General features: G+C 40.6%; 1 protein-coding gene across 1 annotated transcript in view; it reads right to left on the reverse strand.

Moving 5' to 3' along the window:
- Positions 1 to 696: 696 nt before the first annotated feature.
- Positions 697 to 27,519, reverse strand: part of SLC7A11 (solute carrier family 7 member 11) — an 84,711-nt gene continuing 57,888 nt past the window's right edge. Inside the window, exons 7-12 of the mRNA XM_029235664.1 lie at positions 18,706 to 18,829; positions 16,717 to 16,820; positions 15,864 to 15,960; positions 14,172 to 14,321; positions 12,757 to 12,934; positions 697 to 764 (exon numbers count right to left, since the gene is read on the reverse strand). Coding sequence (XP_029091497.1) covers positions 697 to 764; positions 12,757 to 12,934; positions 14,172 to 14,321; positions 15,864 to 15,960; positions 16,717 to 16,820; positions 18,706 to 18,829 — 721 coding nt within the window. The remainder of the gene's footprint in view (positions 765 to 12,756; positions 12,935 to 14,171; positions 14,322 to 15,863; positions 15,961 to 16,716; positions 16,821 to 18,705; positions 18,830 to 27,519) is intronic.

A 27,519-nucleotide genomic window follows, 5' to 3' on the forward strand; every position in this document is an offset into this window, starting at 1 on the left:
AATTAGGCTGCCATGAAAACAAATGGCACGTAACTACGGAGCTTCCTGATAATGAGTGAAAAAAATCCTAACGTAATAAATTCTCAAGCATTTTTTTTACTTAAACATAATTCCTGGATTTGCCTCATAAACAATAGCCCCTAGAAACTCTTCTTTAATGTATTCATCACAATTAGGCATACCCCTAAGTTTTTTTTCTTTTTCAAAATGCTCTGGGTATAATCCATTAAAACATGTATGATATCTAAGTTGATATCTGTGGGAAGCAATGCAATGCCAATGTAAAATAAATTTCTTTCTTTCCTCTGTCCATAATGATGACATACACTTTTTTTTTCCCCCAGAAGAGTAGAAAACAATTTTCACAGTACAGTTATCTATAGTATACAAAAATTGTTTTTACAAAACCCATATTAAAGAAAACGTCTCAGTTTTCAGTCTGAAGGTTCTTAGCCATAAGATATGTTATAGAGAAAGACCACTAAAGTAATTTCCATTCTGTAGTCGTTTTTCCTAACCTCAACAGGTAGGTATCAGGGACTCAATGATCACGTGAACTTATGGTATAATTGCATATCAGCGTTCTATAACCACATGGAGTAATAACTAAATTTCTTAGAAGATCCATTTTTTGTTTCAGCCCTTTGGGCAGAAACAAAGCCAAGGATAGATTGCCAAGACTTCAAATGCATTAATTTATAATTTATGACAATCTTCTTCTGGTACAACTTCCAGTATTATTTGTAATGTTCTGGTTGTAATGTCTACAAAGAAATAAAGAAGAGAAATTTAAAATGCTCAGAAATGCATAAAAACAGCAAAATGCAAATTATTTGGGATTGAAAACTCACAACCGCCTATCTCACAGAGCACTTTCAAGAATTACTTATTTCATTAGAATCCTATCATGTTCAATTAATTTGTTAGTCACCTCTGTAACCTCCCACGATGGCTTCTCAGCAAGAATACATTAATACTGGGGTTTCCCTGGTGGTGCAGTGGTTAAGAATCCGCCTGCCAATGCAGGGGACACAGGTTTAAGCCCTGGTCCGGGAAGATCCCACATGCTGCGAAGCAACTAAGCCTGTGCGCCACAACTACTGAGCCTGCCCTCTAGAGCCCACGAGCCACAGCTACTGAGCCCACGTACTGCAAATACTAAAGCCTGCGTGCCTAGAGCCCGCGCTCTGCAACAAGAGAAGCCACAGCAATGAGAAGCCCGTGCACCGCAACGAGGAGTAGCCCCCGCTCGCCACAACTAGAGAAAGCCTGCGCGCAACAACGAAGACCCAACGCGGCCAAAAATAAAAATAAAAAAAAAAATTTATTTAAAAAAATACATTAATATTTTGCGTTCAAATAAGGACTTTTAATCCTGAACCAGGAGGCTGAAAGTATTTTGAGACAATAGGACCAAGATATAAATAAATGTTCAAAAATATACTTCATATTGAGTCTAAAATTGGTTTGTTGTTTTTGCACCTATGAGAGTACATCCAACTCCAAAATCAGAAGAATCAGAACATAATTTCCAGCCTCAAACTTGTAGTGTATTATTGAGTAAAACATTTTATCTCCTAGGGCCTCATTTACCTCCTCTATAGAATGGGGGGGACTTGGAAGTGATGTCAGCAAGACGGAGGGCCGGGAGGTCCCCCACCCCCCAAAACAAACAAAAAAGAAAACCAAGAACAAGAAACAGTTACCAATGGAAGAAAACAGCTCAGGGAAAGCTCTAGACAACAAAGAAGCAGCAGCAAAAAACCTGGCAGAGCTCAGAAATCAAGGATGGCCACAGACAAAAGCAAAGGAAGCATTTTGTCCCCATCACCCCATCCCCCAGTCGGGAGCTGCTGGGCACCAGGAGGAATCCTCTCAGGAAGGTCACCACATGGGGAGAAGGAGAGCAGAAGGACCACAGCAAGCCTCGCCATTGTGGATGTCTGCAGCTTTTGGTACAAGAGTCTCTCAGTCTTCAATGATGCTGACCCTACCTGATGGAGGAGCCTGTAGTACCCCCCTCTTCCGGATCTACTCCCAGAGGCTGGAGATGTTGCTGAGGTGAGACCTGCCCTCAGGGGTCCCAGTTGTTGCTGTGCTCCCCTCTCACACATTGGGTACCACAGCACATCTCCACATAGGACACCAGAGCTGCCATGGCTCTTTGCCCACCCCAGCCCCAGGTTGGGGCCTTGCTCCACCATTACCAAGGCAATCTCCCTGACCTGAGCTGTGCCTCCTGGGTCCCAAGTCATGCTTTGGCTGTCCGAATTGGCTGTTGCCCTGTGCCTCACCGCCCTGCCCCATCCCAGGTCAAGACTCTGAACTGTCATTGCTGAGATGAGTTCTTACTGCCTCCCAGGTCCCAGGTTCTGGCTCTGACTCATCACTGCTACGGGCAATGCCACTATCCTGACTCTCACCCCCATGGCAGGTCTGGTCAAGCCTGAGACCCTCCACTGCTGGGACTGGGCTGCCTCTACCCTGAGCTCCGCCTCCATCGCAGATTGAGGCTCTTGAGCCATCTTTGCCAGCGGTGCTACCACTGCCCTGAGCCCCGCCCCTCAGATTTCAGGTCAGGACTCTGACCCACGGAGGCTGGGACCAGGCTACCACGGCCCTGAACTTCACCCCCCATCCCAGGTTGCAGCTCTGAACTGTCATTGCCAGGGGCTTGCTGCCACTACCCTGTGCCCAGTTCCCTGAGTCCCAACACACAGCTTTAACAAACAACTACCGGAGTTGTACTATTGCTATCCTGGGAGCGCTCCCAGTGGGCGGTGGGAGGGGTGGGGGCAGAGGTCAGACTTGGACCTGCCATTCCCAGGCTGTGCTACTATTTCTGCCCAAGCCACCACTGCACCTTGTCATCCCAGGGCCCTCGTCACTGCCACATTCCCTCTCACCAGCACAAGTCACAGCAGTGGGCCCTTGAGACCCAAGTACCAGCTCCGTAGGATATCTGCACATGTCCATGCCCTAGACACCTGTGTCACAGCCACAGCAAGTGTGCCTATGCTCCAGGACCCTGGCACTGTGGTAGTTCCATGTGTGCCTGATCCCCGGACCTCAGTTCCAATACTGCTCTGAGAACTCTGGGTGTCAGCACATCAGACCAGGCACCAGGAGGGGTGTCCTCAAACAGAGGCTCCTTCCAAGAGCAAAAAAGTAGAGGAGCGCAGGAAGATGTCAGCAGCCTTAGCCTCTGAAGATACCAACAGCCCTACCTGCCACCTATAGGTCCTCTGCAGCCTTAGCCATATAAGAACCCCACGATCTGGCCAATTTCAGCCTCAGCCAGTGGAGTGGCGTAGAGACTACATCGCTGTGCCTTCTCGGGAACCAAAGACACTACGTCCCAGTCAGCAGGTGCTCTGACAGCCACCTCCAGGTGAAAGTCTTTCCCTACTGAAGCCAGTCTGTAAAGACTGGAAGAGGTCACATTATTCTCAAATGCACAGATATCAACACAAACCCATCAGAAACATGAAAAAGCAAGGAAACATGACATCACCAAAGGAATGCAATACGACTCCATTAACTGCCCCTAAGGAAATAAAGATCTGTGACTGATCTGAGAAAGAATTCAAAATAATGATTTGAAGGAAGCTGAGTGATATGTGAGAGAACACAGACAGATCAATGAACTCTGGAATAGTATATGAACAAAATGAGAAATTCAACAAAGAAATAGGACCCATTTAAAAAAAAATCAGAAATTTTGGAGAAGAATACAATGAATGAAATGAAAAATGTAATAGCTTTGACGAGTAGGCTCAATCAGGCACAAGAAAGAATCTTGGAGCTTCAAGACAGACCTCTTGATATTTTCCACTCAGAGGAGAATGAAGAAATTAGAATAAAAAAGAAGAAAGCCTGCATGAACTGTGGAACATGATCAAAAGAAAAATTATCCATATTATGGGAGTCCCAGAAGGAGAAGAGAAGGAGAAAGATACATAAAACTTATTTAAAAATATAATGGCTGAAAATTTTCAAATCTGGGCAGAGATACAGCCATCAAGGCACAAGAAGCTCAAAGATCCCCAAACAGATTCAACCCAAAGAGGTCTTCACTGAGACCCATTATAGTCAAGCTCTCAAAAATCAAAGACAAAAAGGGAATCTTGAAAGCAGCAAGACATAAAAGAATCATCACATATGAGGGAATCTTGATAAGGCTATCAGCAAACGTCTCAGCAGAAATCTTACAGACCAGGAGAGAATGGGATGATATATTCAAAACGCTCAGAGGAAAAAAACTACCACCAAGAATACTTCACCCAGAAAAGCTGTCATATAGAAATGAAGGAGAGAGAAAGACTTTCCCAGGTCGACAATAGCTAAAGGAATTTGTAGTCATTAGACCTGCCCTGCAAGAAATGCTAAAAGGAGTTCTTTAAGCTGAAACAAAAATATGCTAATCAGTACCATGAAAATATATGAAAGTATCAAGAAGAGGGAACACTTCCAAACTCATTTTATGAGGCCAGCATTACCCTGATACTAAGTCCAGACAAAGACACTATAAGAAAAGAATATTACTGACCGATATCCCTGATGAATACAGATGCAAAAATTCTCAACAAAATTTTAGCCACCCAAATTCAACAACACATTAAACGGATCATTCACCATGATCAAGTGGGTTTTATCTCTGGCATGCAAGGATGCATTCAACATAGTACTAAGCCAGAGCAATTAGGCAGAAAAATAAATAAAATGTATCCGTATCAAAAAGGAAGGGCTTCCCTGGTGGCGCAGTGGTAGAGAGTCCGCCTGCCGATGCAGGGGACACGGGTTCGTGCCCGGGTCCGGGAGGATCCCACATGCCGCGGAGCAGCTGGGCCCATGAGCCATGGCCACTGAGCCTGCGCGTCCAGAGCCTGTGCTCCGCCAACAGGAGAGGCCGCGACCGTGAAAGGCCCGCATACCGCAAAAAAAGAAAAAAAAAAGGAAGAAGTAAAATGATCTCTGTTCACAGATGACATGATCTTATATAGAAAATCCCAAAGACCCCTAAAAAACTGTTATAAATAATAAATAAATTCAGTAAAATTGCAGGATACAAAATTGACACACAGAAATCAGTTGTATTACTATACATTAACACTGAATTATCTGAAAAAGAAATTAGAAAGCAATCTCATTGACAATAGCATCAAACAAATTAAAATACCTAGGAATAAATTTAACCAAGGAGGTGAAAGACCTGTATACTAAAAGCTATAAGGCTTTAAGGAAAGAAACTGAAGAAGACACAAACCAAAGGAAAGATACCCCATGTTCCTAGATTGAAAGAAGTAATATTGTGAAAATGTTCGTATGACCCAAAGTGGTCTACAGATTCAGTGCAATCCTGATCACAATTCCACTGACATTTTTCACAGAAATAGAAACAAACTATCCTAAAATTTATTTAGAGCCACAAAGTAATCCTAAGAGAGAAGGACAGAGCTGGAGGCACTGTAATACCTGATTTCAAGCTATATTATAAAGTTATAGCGATCAAAACATTATGGGGACTTCCCTGGTGGTCCAGTGGTAAAGAATCCACCTTACGATGCAGGGGACGTGGGTTCGATCCCTGGTCAGGGAACTAAGATCCCACATGCAGTGGGGCAACTAAGCCCACACGCCCCCAACTACTGAGCTCGCGCGCCTCAAGGAGAGAGCCCGAGTGCTGCAAACTACAGAGCCCACGCGCTCTGGAGTCTGCCCGCCACAACTAGAGAAGAGAAAACCTGTACGCCACAACTAGAGAGAAGTCTATGCACAACAATGAACAGACTGCGTGCCGCAACTAAGACCCAATGCAGCCAAAAATAAATAAATAAATCTTTAAAAAAAAAACACAGTATGGTATTACCATAAAAACAGGCATACAGATCAGTGGAACAGAATGGAGAGCACAGAGGTAAACTCCCACATATATGGTCAACTAATTTTTGACAAGGGTGCCAAGAACACACCATAGAGAAAGGACAGTTTCCTCCATAAATGGTATTTGGGACAACTAGATATCCATATGCAAAAGAATGAAACTGAACCCCCATCTCAGGCCAATCACAAAAATTAACTTGAAACGGATCAATGATTTAAATGCAAGATCTGAAACTATAAAACTCCTAGAAGAAAACATAGGGGAAAAGATCCTTGATATTGGTCTAGGCAATGATTTCTTGGATAAGCCACCAGAAGCACAGGCAACAGAAACTAAAATAAATAAGTGTAATTGCATTAAACTAAAGAGCTTCTGCATAGCAAAGGTAACAACCAATAAACTGAAAAGACAACCTACAGAATGGGAGAAAACATTTGCGAACTATACATCTGACAAGGGACTACTCTCCAAAATATAAAAAGAACTCACAACTCAATAGCAAAAAAGAAAATAATCCAATTTAAAAATTGGCAAAGGACCTGAATAGATATTTTTCCAAAGAAGGTATACAAATGGCCAAGAGGTATTATGCAAAGGTGTTCAACATCACTAATCATCATGGAAATGAAAATCAAAATCACGACATCACCTTCACCTTAGCAAAAGGATGGCTTTTATCAAAAAGACAAGAGATAACAAATGGTGAGGATATGGAGGAAAAGGAACCCTTATACACTGTTAACGGGAATGTAAATCAGTACAGCCAGTGTGCAAAACAGTATGGCGGTTCCTCAAAAAATTGAAAATTGAACTACGGTATGATCCAGCAATTCCGCTCCTGGGTATGTACTCAAAGGAATTCAAATCAGTATCTCAAAGGGATGTCTGTACACCCATGTTCACTGCAGCATTATTCACAGTAGCCAAGATAAGGAAATAACTTAAGTGTCCATCAACAGATGAATGGATAAAGATGTGGTATATATGTATCACATCTGGAATATTATTCAGCCATGAGAAAAAAGGAAATCCTGCATTTGCAACAACATGGGTGGACTTGTAAGACATATGCTAAGTGACATAAGTTAGACAGATAAAGACAATACTGTATGATACCACTTATATGTGGAATCTAAAAAAACTGAACTTGTGAAAGTAGAGAGTGCTTACCATGGGCTGGAGGGTGGGGAAATTAAAGAGATGTTGTTTAAGGGTACAAACGTACAAGTAGTAAATATATAAGTCCTGGAGTTTATAGTCAACAATACTGTATTATAAAAGTTGCCAAGAGACTATATCTTAACTGTTCTCAACAACAACAAATAATAAAAGATGTTTACCATGATAAAGGCATCGTAAAGGTGCTAGCTAATGCTACTGTGTTTTATCTAATGCAATATATAAATATGTCAAAATCAACACTTCCTACACCTTAAACTTACACAATGTTATAGGTCCATTTTTTCTTAGTTTAAAAATTAATTAATAAATAAAGAAGAATGAGGGTCTTGGACTAGATCAGTGGTTCTCAAAGTATAATCCCCAGGCCAGCAACATTAGAATCACCTGAGTTATTAGAAATACAACTTTTGAAGCCTCATCCTAGACCTACTGAATCAGAAACTGAAGGTAGGGCCCATAAATCTGTGATTCTGATAGACACTAAAGTGCAGAGGTCACTGGGCTAGGTGATTTCTACGGTCATTTTATCTCGACAGTCTTAGAACCCTGTGACTCCACTTTCCTGAGATATTAGCTCTTGTCCACCTCTTATCTCTGTAATTGGTCTCCACAAAACCTCTTCAAACGGCTACTGGTCCTGAAGTCCCTGGTGCCTATTGTCTTGATGGTTTTCAGAGCCACATCATCTCTCATCCAGACAGGCCATCTTTCTCCTCTTTTATGACTTGTCACCTGTAAGAGTCCCTTCCCAGCAATATTTAATGCCACTAAAAAAGGTACGTTTTTCATCCTTTATTTTCTAACAGTGTTCCCAAGTTGTTTTCCTCAGCACACTGATTTTTATAATATACATTCATTACAAAGGGTCCAGCATCATTCTGGCAAAAGGTAAACTCTATGTAAATGTTTCTCGAATGAATTCTATTCTGTCACAGCCCACTCTTGACATTGAGATGTACATGGAGCACAAGGGAGTGCTCAAGAGCAATCGAAGTTCATGTTTACAGAAAAGGGAAATGATAGAATTATCCTAGAAAAATAGACTGTGGAAAAGTAGATAGCAGTCAATAGTAAGGGCGATGTGGCTTTTGCGGGCAGAGATGGAGCTAGGACTAACTGATAGCTTTAAATAACAAGAGTTCTGCCATGGTCAAATGCAAAGCGGTGGGGTTAAGGTGACGTGCTCTGCAGCCCTTCCTCTCTGGAGAAGTCCTGCAGTCGCTACTCGAACTAGTCTCCATAACGACGGCCGTTCTTGAGTGTGTGTGCGCGTGCACGCACGTGTGTGACTATTTATGCAGTTGTCTACGGAGATTTTTTTTTTTTTTAATGCAGCATCTACTCCTCCCTGCCCCAAATGAAAGCCTTTTCCAAAAGTGTGCCTCTGTATTCTGCAGCCCTCAGCCCTCGACTTTCTTAGACATCTTACTGACCCATGTCACCACACTGCATGGGTTCCAGACAAAGGGAGAACAACTTAAGAGATCCTGTTGCTTCGCTCGTGTGGCATTCTCCTTCCTGAAAGCTCCATTTGGATCTTCTACTCAGTAGCACTTTTGGGGCCAAAGAACCTCTCTCCTCGTTCTACACACCCAGTAGAACCTCCACGCTCAGTCAGCCCTGTTGACAGTCCCTCGTGTGCTTTTCTTATGCCCTCTCTTGGGATCTCGAGATTTAAATAATTTTCATCATGATGGAGGTTTGAGCAGAGTGACTGATTTGGGCTCTGAGTGGCTTTTGGAGTCCTACCAACTTTTCCCACCAGGTCATCTACAGCCATGGGGGTCACAGAGCAGTGCTCAGCGGACCCAAGTAAGCCTCTGAGGAAGCTTCCTGCTTGCCCAAAAAAGTGGCAGAGCATGTGGTCTCCCACTACATCCCTACCCATATAGGGCCTTTGGCTTTGGGGATAATCAGCCCCCTGACAATACTTCTTTAAATAAAGTCGAGCCATTGAGTCTGCATTTGGTGTTTTTAGTTATGTAAGCTATAAGACCAAATAGCAATTGAAATATTTTTAGCTTTGTCTTCCATGTTCAGTAATCGTTTTTGAAATCCGTTGAAACAACTACTGCCCTTGCAAAATCTGATTTATCCAATCATACCTGGTACAAGCGTGGGAACTACAGCCAAAACGGAATAAGCCTATGAAACATGAGCACAAAACCAAACTTCCCCAGAAATCATAACAACAGTGTCTACGTTTTTCTTTTTTTTTTTTTTTTTTTTTTGGAAAAGCCTTCAAAACCTTTTCACATGCATGGCCCCATTTGACCCTTACCGTGAAGATGGTTTGGTAAGAAATGCAGGCAAGCTTAACTCATGTAAAACATCGCACCTCAGTCTTCGTGAAGAGTCCGTCAAATGCATGCGGCAGCTTTCAGCGGAGCATCATAAACAAACTGATCACAACACACCGTATGCAGAACATGCTTTTAGAATTCTGGTTTTGCAAAATCTGTCCACGATGGACAACGGTCATTCTGTGGTGCTGCCCTGTACGATTCTTTATAACTAAAGATTTTGTTGAAATACAGCTGTCCTCCACAACTCGCCCGGAGCCAGAGGGACCAACTTCCAGTCACCCCACGCACTCCCAGCTGTGATGGGGTTGGACGGATAAACAGAGGCGGCCGAGGAAAACGGCTGTGGGGAGCCCTGGCTGGGGTTTGCCGGCTCCAGCATCCCCATGAATTTGAGTATGTCAGTGGGGTATCTGTCCCCTCTTCCTTGGGTGAGAAGCTTGTGTTTCTATAAAGAAATCGATCCAGATGAATTAAGCACTCCATCACGGATGGCGGAAAAAAGCTCTCTGCACATCCGAGCATTCCCTTAAGAGCACGTTTTCTTTTCATCCCAGGAATGCTATCAAATGAAGCGTGGTTCAATACTGGCATCCTGTGGCCAGAGAAATTCATCAAGTCTCTGAAACTCTCAGCTTCTCGGGTTCTGAACGTTCTCTGGCTATCTAAACTCAGCAGCCTGTCTCTGTTTTCTGAACGCTGTTCGGTGACCCTGTGTTTTTTTAATGGATGCCCCCCTGGTAAGATGTATTTTGATAAACTATCATTTCACAGGGATGATCTGTTCAGGTATACCCGGGTGAAAATAAGTGATCAGACCAAGGCTAAAGAATGTTCCCCAGCAGAACAATTTGGTGTTAACTCTACACACTGCTCCAAGCAGAGGCTCTCTGGCTCCAAGTTTACACTGAGTTTCTCCCTAACAACAAGGAGGCAATTGGGAGAAGAGGCGAGGTGATGGCTCAGGACTCTGCTGTGTTGTGTGTCCGTGTGTGAGTGTTCTGTTTTGGCCAAAGGCTAGGAAAATACTTGCTACGGCCGCAATAAATATTATGAATTTTCTTTATTTTACTTTAAGAATGCTGCCTAAGTGGAAATCAAACAAAATTACAGAGGATTGTTGCTTTTCGCAAACTCACTCAAAAGGCAGCTATAAAGATAAAGGGTTACAATGATCGCAGTTTCAAGGCAGAATTGCCACGCTCCCTGGTAAGACTCAATGGCGTTGTTGAGAACCAAATAACCATTATGGGACTGCTACTTGCTGCTACTTTCACGAATGGCTAACGCTACATTTAGAGTCCTTGGAGATGTTCAAAACGCCACTGGAGACAGAAAAATAACAGAAAACTTCACAACTACATGATCATGGAAAAACATCAAAGAAGGAGCAGGCATGAAAACCAGTAGTTGATACGTACCGGCAAAGAAATGGAAGAAAATATGCACATGTTAGCAGAAAGAAAGCATTTTTACAGTTGGCTGACTGCAAACAGGAAGGACAAAATGCCTACTAAGTGCGCAAGAAGAGGAATTTGTTCTTTCATCATGGTCTCTCACACTGTAGTCCAACTCTAGGGCTACCCACTCTTTCTTCCTAAATTCTCATAGTTTTCCGTGCATTCAGGGGTTTTAATTGTCTCTAGCCGGGATCTGAGATGGACACAGACCCCCACCCCCCAGTGGTGAGTACTAATCTACCCTGAACATTGGTAACGAGCAATCCTAATGGTAAATACTGTTTAACAAGACTTGGATTTGTTTTTCAGCAAAGGCTCTCTATGTATTGCCTACAACAGATAAAACGTAACTAAAAATACTCTACCGAAAACCAGTGTGATCTAACAAGACACAGAGATTAAATACCCTGCTAGGCAATCTGTGTGCCTGTGTAAACCTTGAAGAACCTAACTTTTATAGTAACACTTCCTCTGGGAATAATGTTGCCAGCTAGGAAACAAAATGCAGGTATAAATAATAGTATAAGGTCTAAAGATATCAAACACCAATTAAAAGCTAATAGAGAGTAGTAGCAGAAGTCTATTTTACACTTGATCTTAGCCAAAAGGCCGAGAAGCGATGCAGAAGTCTATTTTAAATGACTAGCTTCTAAATGAGTTTGTGTAGCACACTAGAGGTGCAATATGTACACAGAGTTGTTTGTTTTTTATTTTTAGTAACACTGACATTATTTATTAATAATTTTACCAGAAATCTCCCTGAACTTTTTACTGGGCTTTAAAAAATTAATGATGGTAAAGTAAGTAAATTAAAATGAATGAAAAGAAAAAAAGTGGATTTTTAAACTCACCAACCTCACCAGCAAGAACCTATCTGCTCCTCTGGATACAGTTCTCCCTCTCTCTCTTCCCACAGGTACCCAATCTAAAAAGAGCATGAATTTGAAGTCCAGCATATGTGGGTTCAAATCCCAGCTCAATGGTTTAAAATCTATACACTTAAATTCTCCATCTCCCTGCACCCTGGTTTTCCCATCTGGGTATAGAAATCAGCCAGTTCACACGTGGATCTTGTGGAGGATTGAATGAGACGATGATGTGAGGAAAACAGCTTCACTGGCAGAGCCCCTGACAGAGGCTGTTCCTAAGCACCCTTCCTACCTACCGATTTTTTTTTTTTTTTTTTTTTTTGCGGTACGTGGGCCTCTCACCGTTGCGGCCTCTCCCGCTGCAGAGCACGGGCTCTGGACGCGCAGGCTCAGCGGCCATGGCTCACGGGCCCAGCCGCTCCGCGGCATGTGGGATCTTCCCAGACCGGGGCACGAACCCGTGTCCCCTGCATCAGCAGGCGGACTCTCAACCACTGCGCCACCAGGGAAGCCCGGAATGAGGAGTCTTAACCACTGGACCACCGGGGAAGGCCCCTCATGATCATTCTTGCTGTTCTCATGACCCTCCATGATTCACCAATAGGGTGGTGTTATAATAATGATATTTAAGCCCTTTGCAGGCTCTACCTAACTCCCCACCAAATCTCATATCACTCATTAAGTAGTATGTTATCATACAGAATCAATAAACTACGTTCAACCCAGGATAGAAACAATTAAGTTAGTAAGGGATTTGGAAGAACAATTAGGTCGTTTACAGAACTGCTGATAAAATTCTATCTAAAAATTTGCTCTCCTAAGAAGTGATTAAAGCAACTGGAACTCAATATCCTGAAAGGATTCAGTGGCTCTACCCTCAACATCCTTCCTGCCTTTTCTTCTACCAGTTCTCATTAGAATACGGTAATGTATTCAAACTAGCAATTTCCCCACTTATATTTTCACACTTTAATGCATGCATGTTATATAGGTACACATAGATGGGTTTTCTACAACATGGTCTCTCAAAAGGTCCCGAAACTGCTTAAAAGTCTTACCTGACATTCTTCTAAACCACCTGGGTTTCTTGTCCCATATAATAAAGAGATAGTAGGCAGGGACCCCGGTCAGAGTGATGATGAAGCCAATCCCTGTACTAAATGGGTCTGAATAAAGGGAAAGGGCGACCATGAAGAGACACGTGAAGGAAAACAAAGCCGGGATGAATAGCGGCACCTGGAACACAGCACAGAAGAAAATCACTTCAAGGGTGGTTCAAGAGACAGAAGGTGGATTCAAGATGAGCACATCAGTCATGTGATCAGGTGATACACCTTGATCATGTGACCAAGTGACAGGCACCAATCTACCATACCTTTATAGCAAAATCTCTTGCATAGGGCACAGAGACTATATTAAACACACTCCTTTAAATTTAAAAAAAAAAAAAACAACTTTGGGTAGAACAAAATCTAAGGATAAATAAGTGTGTTTCATTAGAGATGTTTTGTTTGAACTATTTTACTAGTTAAGCACTATGTTTTACGAGTTATGTTTTTGATTGTAAAAGATTGGTTCTCTGATAATTATGATTAGAATCAACTTTAATGTAGAGCCAAGAGCACGGGCTGCTTGTTACATGTTAAAGCCTTTCAGTGCATATTGATTTTCTGTTGGAGATTCACAATAAGAACTGACAGGGATAAAACAGGCCAACTCCTATTCAACCACTAATAAAGATGTTGCCGGCATTAGGCAACGAATATAATTAGAAACAAATTCTGACAACATGACGGACAACATTATCGGTGTTATTTCTTAAAAGCAAATACATAGTAAAGACAAATCAGTCCATGAACTTTCAAGGCTAGAGGCATATGCGCCAGCCCTCCCAAAAGGAAACACTTAGCTATGGTAAATGGACATTCTATTAAGTGGTATATTCACACATCTTCACTTTCCCTATGTATTTCACAGTTGTACTCCTTCTGGAGTGTACAATGCAGAAAAGGGGCAATATAACAAGTCATAACATTTAAGAACACTTAAAATGCCTTTTTGTAAAGCAGCATCCTTTTTAAAGTTTGAATTAGTGATGATTTCATACATATCGGCCTCACAGTATGGTTGTCCACAACTTATTCAGCACAAAAAAAAAGAAGCAGTCTATATTTTGAACATATCAGGTCATTAGACGCATTCATGAAAAATCAATATAACAAACATTGTATATTAATATCCCCACTTTTCAGCAATGTGACCTACAAAGTTCAGTACATCACAAACAAGCCGATGAACTATTTTTCCAAAGTAAAATAAATCCCATATGAAGGCACGACCTGCAAGGGTTAAACATTTTATTCCAGAGGATTCTGCCCCTCTGCCCAAGCTCTTCATCATCAACTTATGACAAAGGGAGGACCAGGCATTAGGAGGAAGATTTATGTAAACCCATCAAGATTGCTGAGGTTACCTTGAAAGGACGATGCATATCTGGGCGTTTGTATCGAAGATAAATCAGCCCAGCAACCGCCAGCCCAATAAAAAGCCACCTGGCAAAACTGAGGAAATTCAAAAGACTGTAGAGGTCCCCAGAGAAGAGCATTATCATTGTCAAAGGGTGCTGGGGGGGGGGGGAGGGAGAGAAAAATCATGCACAGTGAGTTAAAAGAGAACACACGTGATAACAAGCAATACCATCACTGCACATTATTATTATCTTTTCCAAACGATTCTTTCTACTGATAAACGACCACCGCGCCTAACACCTATACTCAACTAACCTCCTAGCTACATATCCAGCTTTTCTACTCTCCCTTTACACACACACATGCATGCATTGCTTTTAGTTGTTTTTCATTTGAGTTAAGAGAACGTGCTTTCAAAGAGCAAAACACAGGACACTCAATGACTCAAAATTTAAAGACCCAGAGACTGAGATGGTCGGTAAATAACTAACAATAAAAGTCAAAAGCGCATCCAATACACACATTTGCAGAAAGCTCTGCGAATGGTGTCTGATGAGCCCCTGGCTATGCATACACAGGAACGACAGCCACCTCTAGAGACTGTGTCCTCTCCTGAGTGCAAAACGTTGACCTTTCCTTCCTCCACACTTCCTCTCCCTGGGTGCTTGCCACATGTGACCCTCAAGACCGCAGAAAAGAATGGAGCGCAGAGTTCAGCAGAGCAAGTCTCTACAGCTGCACAGACCAAGGACAGCATGACGGATAACGCAGGCTTAAAATGAAAGCCCTCTTCACCAATAATATATTCCCACAAGTGAAGTAAATTTCCAGAATCCACACAGAGTACCCCACCCGCCCACTGGCCTTTACAAAGAAATTTCAAGGAAATATTTTGAAACAAATGAAACCCATGGGGGGTGGAGATGGGGGTAAAAAAGTGTTCAGTGCATTCTGTGGTGTGCCTGACAGCAGGAGATTGGGAAAAAATGTTACTGGGAAACATTTCTGGGAAATGTTTTTGGGTTTTGGAAACGTTATTGGGAAAAAAATAGTAGGTAAAAAGAATATAACATTGCCAATGGGGATCTGAGGACTTCTACACCTTACACAGTCTTTCATATCCTGTGTTTCACAAATACTTTTCTCTGCATAAAGAATCGTACAGCTCAAATTTAAGTTTTGGTGCTTTTATTTCTCCCATTTAGGGTTGCTCTCAAAATTCTCACTTTCAAGCACAGAATCCCTGCACTGTCTAGGATTCTGTCAACTGTTTCTATAATTTTGTATGCATTTCATGATAAGGGGCCTCTGATGAGACATCTGGGCGTTTTGGGACTGTAGCTTTTAGCTCCACTTTCAATAAGTAGAATTGGGACTTATTACTCGACCTCCTTTTCTGCGAGGCTCTCTGTCGGTGACAGGAGCCCAGGCAATCATTTCCCTTTGATCTCACAGATTTCTACACAGATGAAAAAGAAGTGACGTGTTATTGCTCCAAAGCATCAAATATGCATCAGATATACTGGATGAAGGGAAGCGATGGAAAATATCCTGCCTGTGCAAATCCACCAGGATACACAGAGAGCCACTTTAGCAATGAAAGAGAACAGAAAGCACGAGCTGAAGTCAAGTTTGAAATCCTCTTTGCTAAGCTGTTCTTTGAGGGTACATCTAGATACACGTTACTATGCATTTACCAAAACAATAACAGCTGGTAGAGGAGTGTGCTTGCGGATGTGAATCATGGAGAGGATTTCCGGAAGGTGACCCTCCCGAGATGCAACATAGAATAACCTGACAGGAGAAAAATGTATAATTAATCATTTCCAAGGGAAAAAATCCAGAAATCGAAGAGAAAACTTGCATCTTCTTCGTACCGAATGGTTTGACATTTCTTAGGTGATTACTTCGAATTTTATAAAGTCTGCCAAAATGTTACATTCCTTTGAGGAGAAACGGTAGCAACATCTGACTCAGCATAATTCACCCCACATATAAATAGCTGGTGGTGAATTTAGTTCTAGATTTCTAATACTGCTCGTGTGTTATCAGTCCAGTCCAACTCAACACACACACACACACACACACACACACACACACACACACACACACCATTCACATTTATCTGATTGGGTTTGCATCAAATTAAAACAAAAGGGACTTCTGCATCAAACAAAAGGGATACAGATGGTGGTATGGTGATGTCTGGTGTCTCTTACTTTACTTTTTTGCTTGTCACCTTTAGAGAAACAAAAGATTTTATGGCCAGAAATAAAATGTTGTTGCTAAACTCTGTAGACGTAACGTTAAAACAACAACAAAAAAACCCCTTCATCCCTGGCTTCAGAGTAGGCTATGAGTAGACAAGCAGTGCCCTCTAATGGACAGAATAGAACATGCTGTTGATACTTGGAGAAAGATTTCAATCTTGCATTTCCCTTTAAAAACAGCAGGTTTGGAGGCACTATTTCTTTTCTTTTTAAACTTATCCTTATCACATCCCATCTCAGACACAGAAATGCGTTTCTAGAAATGCTTGAACTCACTCACCTGGAGACAGCAAACACACCACCATTCATGGAACCAAAGCAGGAGAGGGCAACAAAGATTGGAACTGCTACCGAGAAATTTCCCAGGAGCCGCTCAGAAAAAGTCTAGTGAAAGACAGAAGGAAGCAAGTAAATGCTCTGCCAAAAAGTGGAATAAAATGAAACAATTTAGGCCAAACTCGCTCTATGACTTTCTGTTCACCTGGTGATATGTGTGTGTTTTATAATCCTTTTTTTGGGTTAGGGTCAGACTAACCTCTTAGAATAATAATCAAAGGCAGGTACCATGTCCTTGCTTGTTGCAGAATTATGGGCAATAGTCTAAACAAGCACCTTCCCTCTACTTCCAAAGAGCAATGATCCATTGATCAAATCTTTATCAACTATGATATCTATTGTCTCTGACTCTGGTAAATAAAAAAAACTCAGTACAGAAGTTCTCCTTTTAGAGACAGAAATCCTTCTGTATAATACCTTCTCTTTCGTCTGGAAAGCCACATTTTTATAGCTAAGTACAAAGGTACACTGAGAAGTGTTGCAGATACCTGTTTCCTATACCAATCCCACTGTTATGACTTAAAAGCGTGGCAAAAAATAATTGAGGACTTAATCATGTATATTAGGGATATGAACAGTTCTGAAAATCTTTTGCCCAGAATAATCACATCAGCTGAATCTCTGTTTATGAAGTCCATCCCGCCCTCTCAGTTATCTGCCAATTCCTTCTGTAGTTTCCTATTAAAGGGCTAGAACACCAACACAAGTCCAAGGAAATCAAGCTACAGAAAATATAAAAGTTAAACAAAACTTCTGACATTTCCTTTTGTTGCATGGCACGTGCAACACTGCAAATTTTCATGAAGGATGTATTTTCCAAAAAAAAAAAAAAAAAATGTGGGATTCTTTACTTGTCCTTGATGCAGCCGGTGCTATGTAATTAATGGACCACATTACGCTCAAAGACTTAAGTGCTGCCCTTTGTCTAGTAAGATGAGATGACGACCTGACATCAGGAAGCTCTGTGCATTTGGTTGTCTGGTAGAAGCTACAGCAGTGGACAGAGTCTTTTTTAATACAGTGAACTCGTACATAGGTTCACATGAAATGAGATAATTTGTTCCCTGTGGATGTTTCTGATATGAAGTAATAGTGACTATTTTAAAAGGAACTGACATCTAGTGATGGGAAGTTCTTTTTTTTTTTCACCCTTCATTGTTATAAGGTCATGAATGAGTGCCCTCTTACTAGCTAAGTTTTTATACCAAAAAGTCTGTGTCACAGAATAGCAGTCCCATAACATGACCTTTGAAAGCAAAAGATGCTCCTGAAGTCAAATAAATTTTGGAAAATGCTGTAAAATTATGAGTATCCGCATCTCAGGGAGTTAAAATGCACATTAGCTTCTCTAATATTCTGAGAAGTACTATAGCAATGACATCTGCTTAACTTTGAATAACTCAGTACTTCCTTAAATTAATAATATCCTAGAACTTGTATTCAAAATGATATATATACTAGAAAAAAAATGTTATGTGGTCCATTTGGAAATTCTAAAGTGGTACTTTGGGAAAAAGATTTTAAGTTAGCATTTGAAAAGCGTCTAAACAGGGAGGAGTACAGAATCAATTGCAATTTGCATACCTCAAAATGCATTCATTTAAACTCAGTAACTGCCCACCTGTCTTTAAAGACATGTTGTAAGAATAATGACTTCTATTCAACATGTATGTGTGGAAATATGTTTTCAAGCAGGCATATATGGAAATGTTTTGCATGAAATTAACAGTACAGAGAAATCATTTAGGAGTGTAGCTGTATCAGTTAAATGGAATATGCTAAGGTATGTTCTAAATTTTTTAAATATTCATTATCATTCAGTTAAAAAAGAATTACTGGATTTCAAAACACTTTCTGCTGGAGGGAACTACTATAAAATTGCATCATTTCATGAACCTAAATTCAAACTGGCATTTTCCCAACTTAGACTTACCACCGCCACTGCCTCTGAAAGCAACAGCTCCTCGGCACTAATGGTCGTAAAGTAGGCCACATTTGTTAGCACGTAGCCAATGGTGACGACGGCCATGGATATACATATCGCAAGGGGGATCGTTCTGAAATGCACAAAGGAATCACTTATCAGTCATCTTTTGTTAGTCATTTCTCTGCAAGCAAAGAAGATAACAGGCTCATTCAAACAAAGAACAAAATGGTATATGGCTAACTACAGGCTCTGTTGGGTACGTATAAACATTTCATCAGGGTGAAGTACCACATATTCCTTTGTAATTTAATAAAGTCCATAAGGGGAGGTACTACATTTGTCTTGTCTACTGCTCTACCCCAGAACATGTGGGTCTGTCCGATTCTTGTGCTCCATAAATCCTACGGCAGGGGTTCACACACTTGAGCACGCATCACCCGGAAGGCTTGTTGAAACAGAGATTGCTGATCCCACCTCAGGAGTTTCTGATTCAGGAGGATTTGCATCTTTCACAAGTTCCTGGGTAATTGTGATGCTGCTGGCCAGGGGACCACGCTTTGAGATCCACTGTCCTATATATATGCCTTTCAAATCCTGATTCACTTGCCTTGACACCTTTCTAATACTAGTTTCCCAAAAGATCTTTCGCATTCAGTGTTTTCCCCTTCAGTAATTCCCCTTGCCATCAAATACGTGTACACTTTCGGAAGCATGCCAGCAACATATATCTACCTTTCTAAATGACAGTAATAATAATTTTGTACATAACACAAAAAGCCCAGAAGTGTTCCCAGTAATGCCTTTGCACTGCCCTGCTGTGAGTTCAAAGGGAGCTCAAGATCATGAGTATCTATTAAAGCAACAGCACAGATAATCCCATGAAGTTAGAGGTGACATGCTGTGAAGTACATATGACCGGACGGTGCTGACACTACGTGGCATCAAGAAGTAGCCGGCGCAAACACAACGTTATGTCTTCATTTAATGCACTGGGAAAGCCAGGAAGTTACTGACCCTCATAATTTGACTCCATGTTACCGATACACATTACTTGCTTAACATAATCACCTCTTCAGACTGTTTCCAGTTCGAGCAACTTAAACCTTCGGCTCCCTACACAAAGGCTGATGGGTTTTGTGGGTTTTTTCCTTTTTTTTTTTAGCCATAGAGCTTATCAGCCTTCATGGAGCCTTAACCCTGCTGGGTGCCACTGATGAAGACCTCCATATAATTTCTCCCAAGATGAAAATACAGGTCCGAACCAGGAAAAAAAAAAAAGGCACAGCCTGCCTCACTCCCCAAGCTGGGTGTGTTGAGAACACTAAATCCCAGCTCATTACGCTGAATTCTCTACCCTGTTGAGAACAGGCAAACCCAGCCAGCCAGCAACTGTCATTCATTATGCTGCTTGGAGCCCGACACTTCCCCTGGTCCCCAAAGCCTTAAGCCTTGATGGGGAAACACACTGACCTCTAAAATCCTGGCATCCTGCTAGAAAAGGAGCAGATGTTCCCCTTCCCCAGTGTGAAGAGGGTCCTGTGGAATTTTCTGTTCATGCCGTACCACGCATTGCTGCTTGTGACTGATAAATGCTAAATGTAAGCAAAGGAGATCACTGGGCCAATTAAATACAGAGGGGTAAGCGGCATAAGGCATATTAAAGATAAAGGCAGCTTTTCAACCACTCACTGTGTTATCAATATTTTAAACTCGAATCCTTCAGCTCTTATAACACGCCAAATGGGGTTTTGAGTTCTTTCTATGGAGGAGAGAAGCAGAGAGAAAGAGAGGGAGAAAGACACTCTCTAGAGATCTCCTTGCAAGAGTAGGATTAAGAAATGCAAAGGCTCTGCTAATAAAAAGTGAGGTGACTTACTGTTCAGTGCGGTGAAGTCACCTAACCTGTCCAGGACGGGTAGTACTGTCACGTCACATGATGCTGTCACAGAGCACAGAGGAGTCACTCTGAAATTTTGACTGTGGCCCTGCCGGTATAGAATCTAGCCTCCCAGCCCAGCTCTTTCAAGGCAGCCTGTGTTTCCTGCCCGGAGAGTATGGTCTTTCTGAGGGAGGATTTCTAAACTGACTTTAGCAGAAGGGACCTTTAAAACATTTGAAACTTCCAGGCTAGTTTTCCTTTTGTTCTTCCTCAGCTTGTCAATAACAAAAAACGGCAGATGCGGCTACGTACCCACCCTTTTATTAGCTACTTTACATATTTGCCTCATTTTGTCCTTGGAAAATCCTGTGAGTTAGGAGCACAATTACCATTTTATATATGAGGAAATGAAGTCTTAGAGAGTTTAAAGAACTGTTCAAGGATACACAGCTGGTAAGTGGAAACCCAGAATTCAGCTGCAGATCCAGCTACCCTGAAGTCAAAGCATTTAAACCACTGAAGTGTATTCTCTCTCGTGCATGTGGGTCGTCAAACTCTTAACTATTACTTTCCAGAGAAATTATAATTATTGAATATAATGTTTATTGGAAAGCTCTTATCAAGGCTGTATTCCTCATATATTCACTGAAAATAGAGTTTTGTGTAGTATGAAGGAGGGGGAAAGACTTATTCCATGATTTTCATAATTTTTCTGTGTGATACGAACTATAATGTCAAGTGAATGTTTTCAAAAGTTTCAATATTTTGGAAATACTAGTTTATTTTGAATTTAAAAAACCACAGAGGCACACTGAATAAACTTCCCTAGACAACTGTTATAGAAAAGGAGGAAAAGGAAGCATACTTATCAGACAAAATGAAACAGATTAACAGTTTTACTATCAGCCAAGTATAGATAGCCTATAGATATAGCCTATAGATAGCCTATAGATAGATCAGCCTAGTATATAGATACTAGAGGAAAAAAAAATCAAAGGAGCTTAAAATATAGGATAAAAGAGAAAAGGGGTCTAACCTTGCAGCAATTCACAGCAAACCCAGTAATTCCTCCCTAGGTAAAATTAAGCCATGGGAACTGAAGAGGATGTGGCCAGATAGCCAGTAGCTTCTGTCCTTAAGGTTCCATTTCACTTTAACAAAGGAATAAATAAAAGGAATCACAGGAACTGGTAGGCCACTGACATTTCAAAGCCCCTGTGTAATTGCGAGGTATCCACCAATTCTAAGTGCAACAAAGGCATCGTCTTTAAGCTGAATAAAAATGACTCACACCTATGAGTTGTAATCTTTCTCAAATGTTGTGTATATATATTTTTATGATTAACAAGATACGAATGTATTGGGAAAAGTTACTTAATCCTTAAGAGCTTTTTGTCATTATAGCCTTTTCAATTATGTATTCATGAGAAATAAGCACTAAGTAAGTGAGAATCTGATATTTTTATTAATTGCAAATGGTCTTCAATCAAAAGGTCTTGGACGGTCTTCTTTCCTTGTAGGTTTATTTTAAATTGGCATCTGTAACCAGTCTATGTAACACATAGATAAATACTTGTTTTATTGGAAATTATTAAATGGAAGTCTCTGGAACATCTGCTTAGAAGCACTCTCATTCTAAGGATAGAGCTCCCCAGGAATTTAAATGGCCCCAATAGTTATGGCAGGTAGCTTATATTTGTATAATCTACAAAGCACTGGCAAACGCATTTTATCTCCAAATATACACATTTCATTTCAAATCCTTTGTGGAATAACACAGAATATGAACAAATGACAAAATCCACAACAACCTACTGAAATAGGAGGCAATACCACCATCTTCAAACAATGGAAACAAGGCTCAGAGAGGTTAAGTGACTGGCCAAGGTCACAAAAGTAGTAAGGGAGAAAGCTGGGTCTTGAATTCAGATCTTCCATCGCTAAGTCCCACATTCCTGAAATATCTTGTCCGTGATATCATGGCCGTTTTGTGCCTACTTTAACTCTAGGTACAAAGTTCCCAGGATCCTCACATGCTGACAAACATGTCCTCTATTTTATATACATGATACAAATATCAGGAGGCTGATTGTTACAATGTGACACATTTTAAGCCACGTACATTTTACTATGCACTTAATAGTCATCACAAATAATCTTGCAAATGATGGAGCGCGGGATGCATTTTTAATATACTTTGCAACTATACGGTAGAGCATCAGCAATGATCATTGTTTCCAGTGCTTTATGTTGGCTAAAAAGACTCCTGCCATGAAAACAGAATGAGTAAACCTAGCTTCAGAGAGTTGAGGACACATGAAGGTCACAAGGATTTCTGATATTCAGGCCATCCGAGTAATTCTGTAGTCACTTGTATTTAGGACATTCCTAAAATTGTTTTATAACTGGCGCAAAATCTTCTGAGGTTTATGTGAATCAAAATAAGTTTCATACATTCCCCAGTGTGGATACATCCACTGGAGACCACAGAAACCATTGATCCTGGGGCATCTAAAATTGTCTTTGAGCCATGGGACTGGGCATGATGCCAGTTCTGCTAAAACCTTCTCTTGTGTGTTCTGGAATCTTCTAAGAGAAGTGCCTGATACTTCACATTTTCTATTTAAAAATCAATAATGTTTTAACACATGTATTTTGCATTCAGGAAAAAAGAGGGAGGGGAGAAAAGAGGAATTAAGAAGGGCAAGAAAATGACGAACTTCTTAATATGTGAGATGCAAATAAAAAAGAAAACAGGGTTTTTCAAAGAACTTTAAAATTTTTTAGTAAACTGTTTATATATAATTGAAACAAAGCCATGATTCATCTCAATATAAAGTATTTAAAATTATAAATGAGTATTTCTTGATTCTAAGTATTTATTTTAGGATCATACCTATTTCACATTGGCTTTTTTTTGTGTGTGTGTGCTTTTTGACCGCCTGGAGGGGTGGGATAGGGAGGGTGGGAGGGAGGGAGACGCAAGAGGGAAGAGATATGGGAACATATGTATATGTATAACTGATTCACTTTGTTATAAAGCAGAAACTAACACACCATTGTAAAGCAATTATACTCCAATAAAGATGTTAAAAAAAAAAACATTTTCTTTATAATGACCCTGTAGAGACCTTGAAAGCTTTTCTCTAGATCTGACCCAGAAGTGACTCAAGTATCTCCTACTTCTCTCTTTTTGATCTACCAATTTATTTTTGCAGGATTATTCAGTTTACTTTATTACCACTGCTGTTAATCTTATTGTACTCCTCAAACTTCAGTCATGTGTTACAATCCAAAAGATAAATACTAGTATATCTCAAAGAAAATCTATCTATATTTTTCACTCACGTGATTTTTTTCTTCCATACATTTTTACATAATTTCCCTGATTCTTGCTCATCTCAAACTTTCCAGAGACACCCCCCTGCCCCCCAGCAAGCATGAAACTGTACTATCTGGCTATGTGATTTCTGATATTTCTAGCAGGGACTGAATTACAAATAAGGGTTCTTGATTGTTTTCCAGACTTGAAACAATTAGATTACAGATGACTGGAACCCTATGAACTGCCTTGTATGTTATCGGTGATTTTGCCCCCTTGTCATTTAGTGCTATCACTGTATCTCTAGTTGTACATTGTGAGTGGGAACTGGACTGTGAATAACAGTATAAGAGAAACGCACTTGAGGAGACACCGCAAGTTGCGGGGGGAAGGTGTGGGTTGTCACTGAAAGAAGAAAATGTAGCAAGAGGAAGAGTACACTCAATAAACCTATTTAGAAACATTCTTAAAGGTCCATGGTTCATGTTCTAACTTAATGACAATTTCTGGGCCAAGGCTGAACACAGTGATGTGACGAGCAGATTGTCACATAAAGGTACACAGTGATCCCACTGATTTCAAGCACTAAACACCTGCCCTCGGCTTCTTATTGTACCACGGCAAGACTACAGGTGTTTACACTGAGACGCTTTAAATTTCAATACCACTGATGTCTGATCTAAATCTCACCATTCTCCATCGTCCACAGATGAAGAACTCCATAAACAAAAAGAGAAGAGAGAGGGACCTGTAGGGAGATGTAAGAAATGAACAGACACAGATTAAAAGACTGCAGCCTGAAGGAGGCTCATGGAAAAAACATACACAGGTGCATGAGGGAGACAGAAAAGTGCAGCAAAACCACGCAGAAAAACGAACTGAAATGGAAACTTATAATTCAGAAACATAGGGTCATAAGCAATCAGAAGCATGAGTCTAAGCGTTTTTAGCCCTAATAATACTTTATGTTTTTATCCAACTAGCAGAATAAATTCCTGCCTAAATAAAATTATTCAGCAAAATGTAGCTTGGGGGTAAATTTTCATTTGCTTGAATTTCATACCAATAAAAAATCTGCATTGTCTGCATCTCATTTGTTCTCATTTTCTCAAGATTTAGAGTGTGGCGTCCAGATATATTACAGTTATCCATATTTATCATGGATGAACGTCAAGAAATTAGTAGGCAAGTTTGAGTGCACAAACATAGAAACAAAATTGGTTTTTGATAAAATGTTAGCAAGTAAATAACTAAGAAAACAAAATATTTTAATAACAATAAATTATATTTCATACTAATGTTCAGCTCTTATTTTTTTTTATTTTATTTTTTTAGTACGCGGGCCTCTCACTGCTGTGGCCTCTCCCGTTGCGGAGCACAGGCTCTGGACGCGCAGGCTCAGCGGCCATGGCTCACGGGCCCAGCCGCTCCGCGGCATGTGGGATCTTCCCGGACCGGGACACGAACCCGTGTCCCCCTGCATTGGCAGGCAGACTCTGAACCACTGCACCATCAGGGAAACCCCAGCTCTTATTTTTGTTATATTGTTTTTATTATACTTTCTAAAATGTTATTTCCCTCAGGACTTTGTCTAAAGTACTCTAAGGTGATGCAACATCTCAGTGAACCTTTTTTTTTTATTTTTTATAACTGAGTTCCGGAGATTCAGATATGCATGGCTGAGAGAATGAAGTACTCACCACAGTTTTGTGCTCCTCTTTCCAAAGTATCAGTCATTCCTGAGAAGAAGCTACCCAGATAGACCACATTTTCCAGACTCTCTGGTATCTAGGTGGGAGTGTGACTCATCCTTATGTGTCAACCGATGTGGCAGTTTTAGGCCAAGGTGGTTAAGAAGTGGGTCTGCCCCCAACCCTTTCTCTAGTTGTATAGAGGATCTATAGAGAGGCAAAGCCACAATGTGGAAGGAATCTGGGCCACAGAATCAACATGAGGAAGAAAGTCTACCGCTCAGCCAGGGACACCAACAGTGGACTGTAATATGATCTAAAAACTAAACTTTCGATTGTTTAAAGCCATTGAAAATTTGTGGTTTGCTTGTTGGAGCAGCTGGTACTACCCTAACTAATAAAAGAATGAAGGGCCTCATTATATCAAGACTTTTTGTAGATTTCAGTGAATTAGTTTTTATGAGACAAAATGGGTCCTCATTAATTTTTATCTCATATTTTTTTGTTTCGTAAGAGACCAGTATATGATATAAAGTCTTTAAAATAATGTCCCAAATGAGATCAAATTGAAACACTTACATTTGCTAAAGTTAAAACAGTGAAAATTCTATTATTCAAACTTCCCAGAAACAGAGCAAACATAGACCCCATTGTTCACTATTTTGAAATATAAAATCTCCTGCACATTTGACAACTGCCTCCGATCCAACAAAGATCAAAGTATAATCGCCTCTTGTTTTGGCCAAAGATACATAATAAAACAATGCAATGTTAAATAAATATACTCTTATGCTAAGTACAAGGCAAGGTAAAATAAACATACCCACTTTGGTATAATAAGTGGGAATTAGAGTCAAAATTCCCTCTGGTCATAAACACGTGTCTTAGAAGGAACTGATAACACTTCTCCTACTATAAACCCATAAATCAAATCCAGTCACATTTCTGACCAGCTGCACGATAAGAAATGGAACAGGTACATATGGAGACATTCAACCCTGACAAATGAACTACTGCTCTACCACCGAAAACTGCCTTCAATATTTGTGACCAACACTGACAAGTCTAATTATTAGAAATCATTTTACTTTGACATCTGGTAGTCAAGGAGACACCAGGGTAATATGGGAATCAGAATAGAAGATGGACAATTGATAAGATTAGAGGCTAACCTGTCCTCACTCACTTCAACCAGATCAGTCCTCTCTTCCTTGTTTTATGTATTGATATACAACTGAAGGGATCCAGTGCTTTCAAACAGTTTTAACATCACTCCACTAGATGCTACAAGTCAAACTATGTCTTTAAATACTTTTTTGGGACTCAATGCTGGCTTCCTAAAGTACGGTTTTCAAACTCTATGAATTGGTTTCATAAAATGCCTATCTATGAATGATTATACAGGTATGTATGTATGTATATATATATTTGATCCTACAAAGTTGAAAATAATTTTTCACTGCAACAAATCCTATTTATAGGTAATTGAGGGAAACACTTATAGTAGGAAAGGTATAAGGTTGATAGGGGAGCCGCTCAACAGCTATGGCCTGGCTTTAATCAAAGTGGTAAATCCACATGGCCGGGCCCCAGAGAACATGACACAGCAGCTTAATGGAGCTGCAGAGAAAGGTGAAGATGAGAAGAAATTGAATTGATGGGTTAAATACCTTTCCAGTTAAGAGAGATGATATGTCATTGTCAAGAAAGTGATGATGCTGACTCCTGCTTGGAACAGTTGACAGCTCCCTGCAAAGGTCACAGAGGCCCCCAGAATGGCAGAACCTCCTGTAAGTTCCCCTCTCCTCTCCTTGGGCTGTCCATTTACAAAGATTCATATTCCCAGCAGAAACGGAAATTTCATTATCTTTTATCTTTCAGCTCAAAAGTTAAACTTTTCAAAAAATAAGCTTTGTGCTTTATTTTAT

The sequence above is a fragment of the Monodon monoceros genome, unplaced genomic scaffold, assembly GCF_005190385.1.
Source record: "Monodon monoceros isolate NGI ecotype Baffin Bay Population unplaced genomic scaffold, NGI_Narwhal_1 Super_Scaffold_20, whole genome shotgun sequence".
NCBI lineage: Eukaryota > Metazoa > Chordata > Mammalia > Artiodactyla > Monodontidae > Monodon > Monodon monoceros.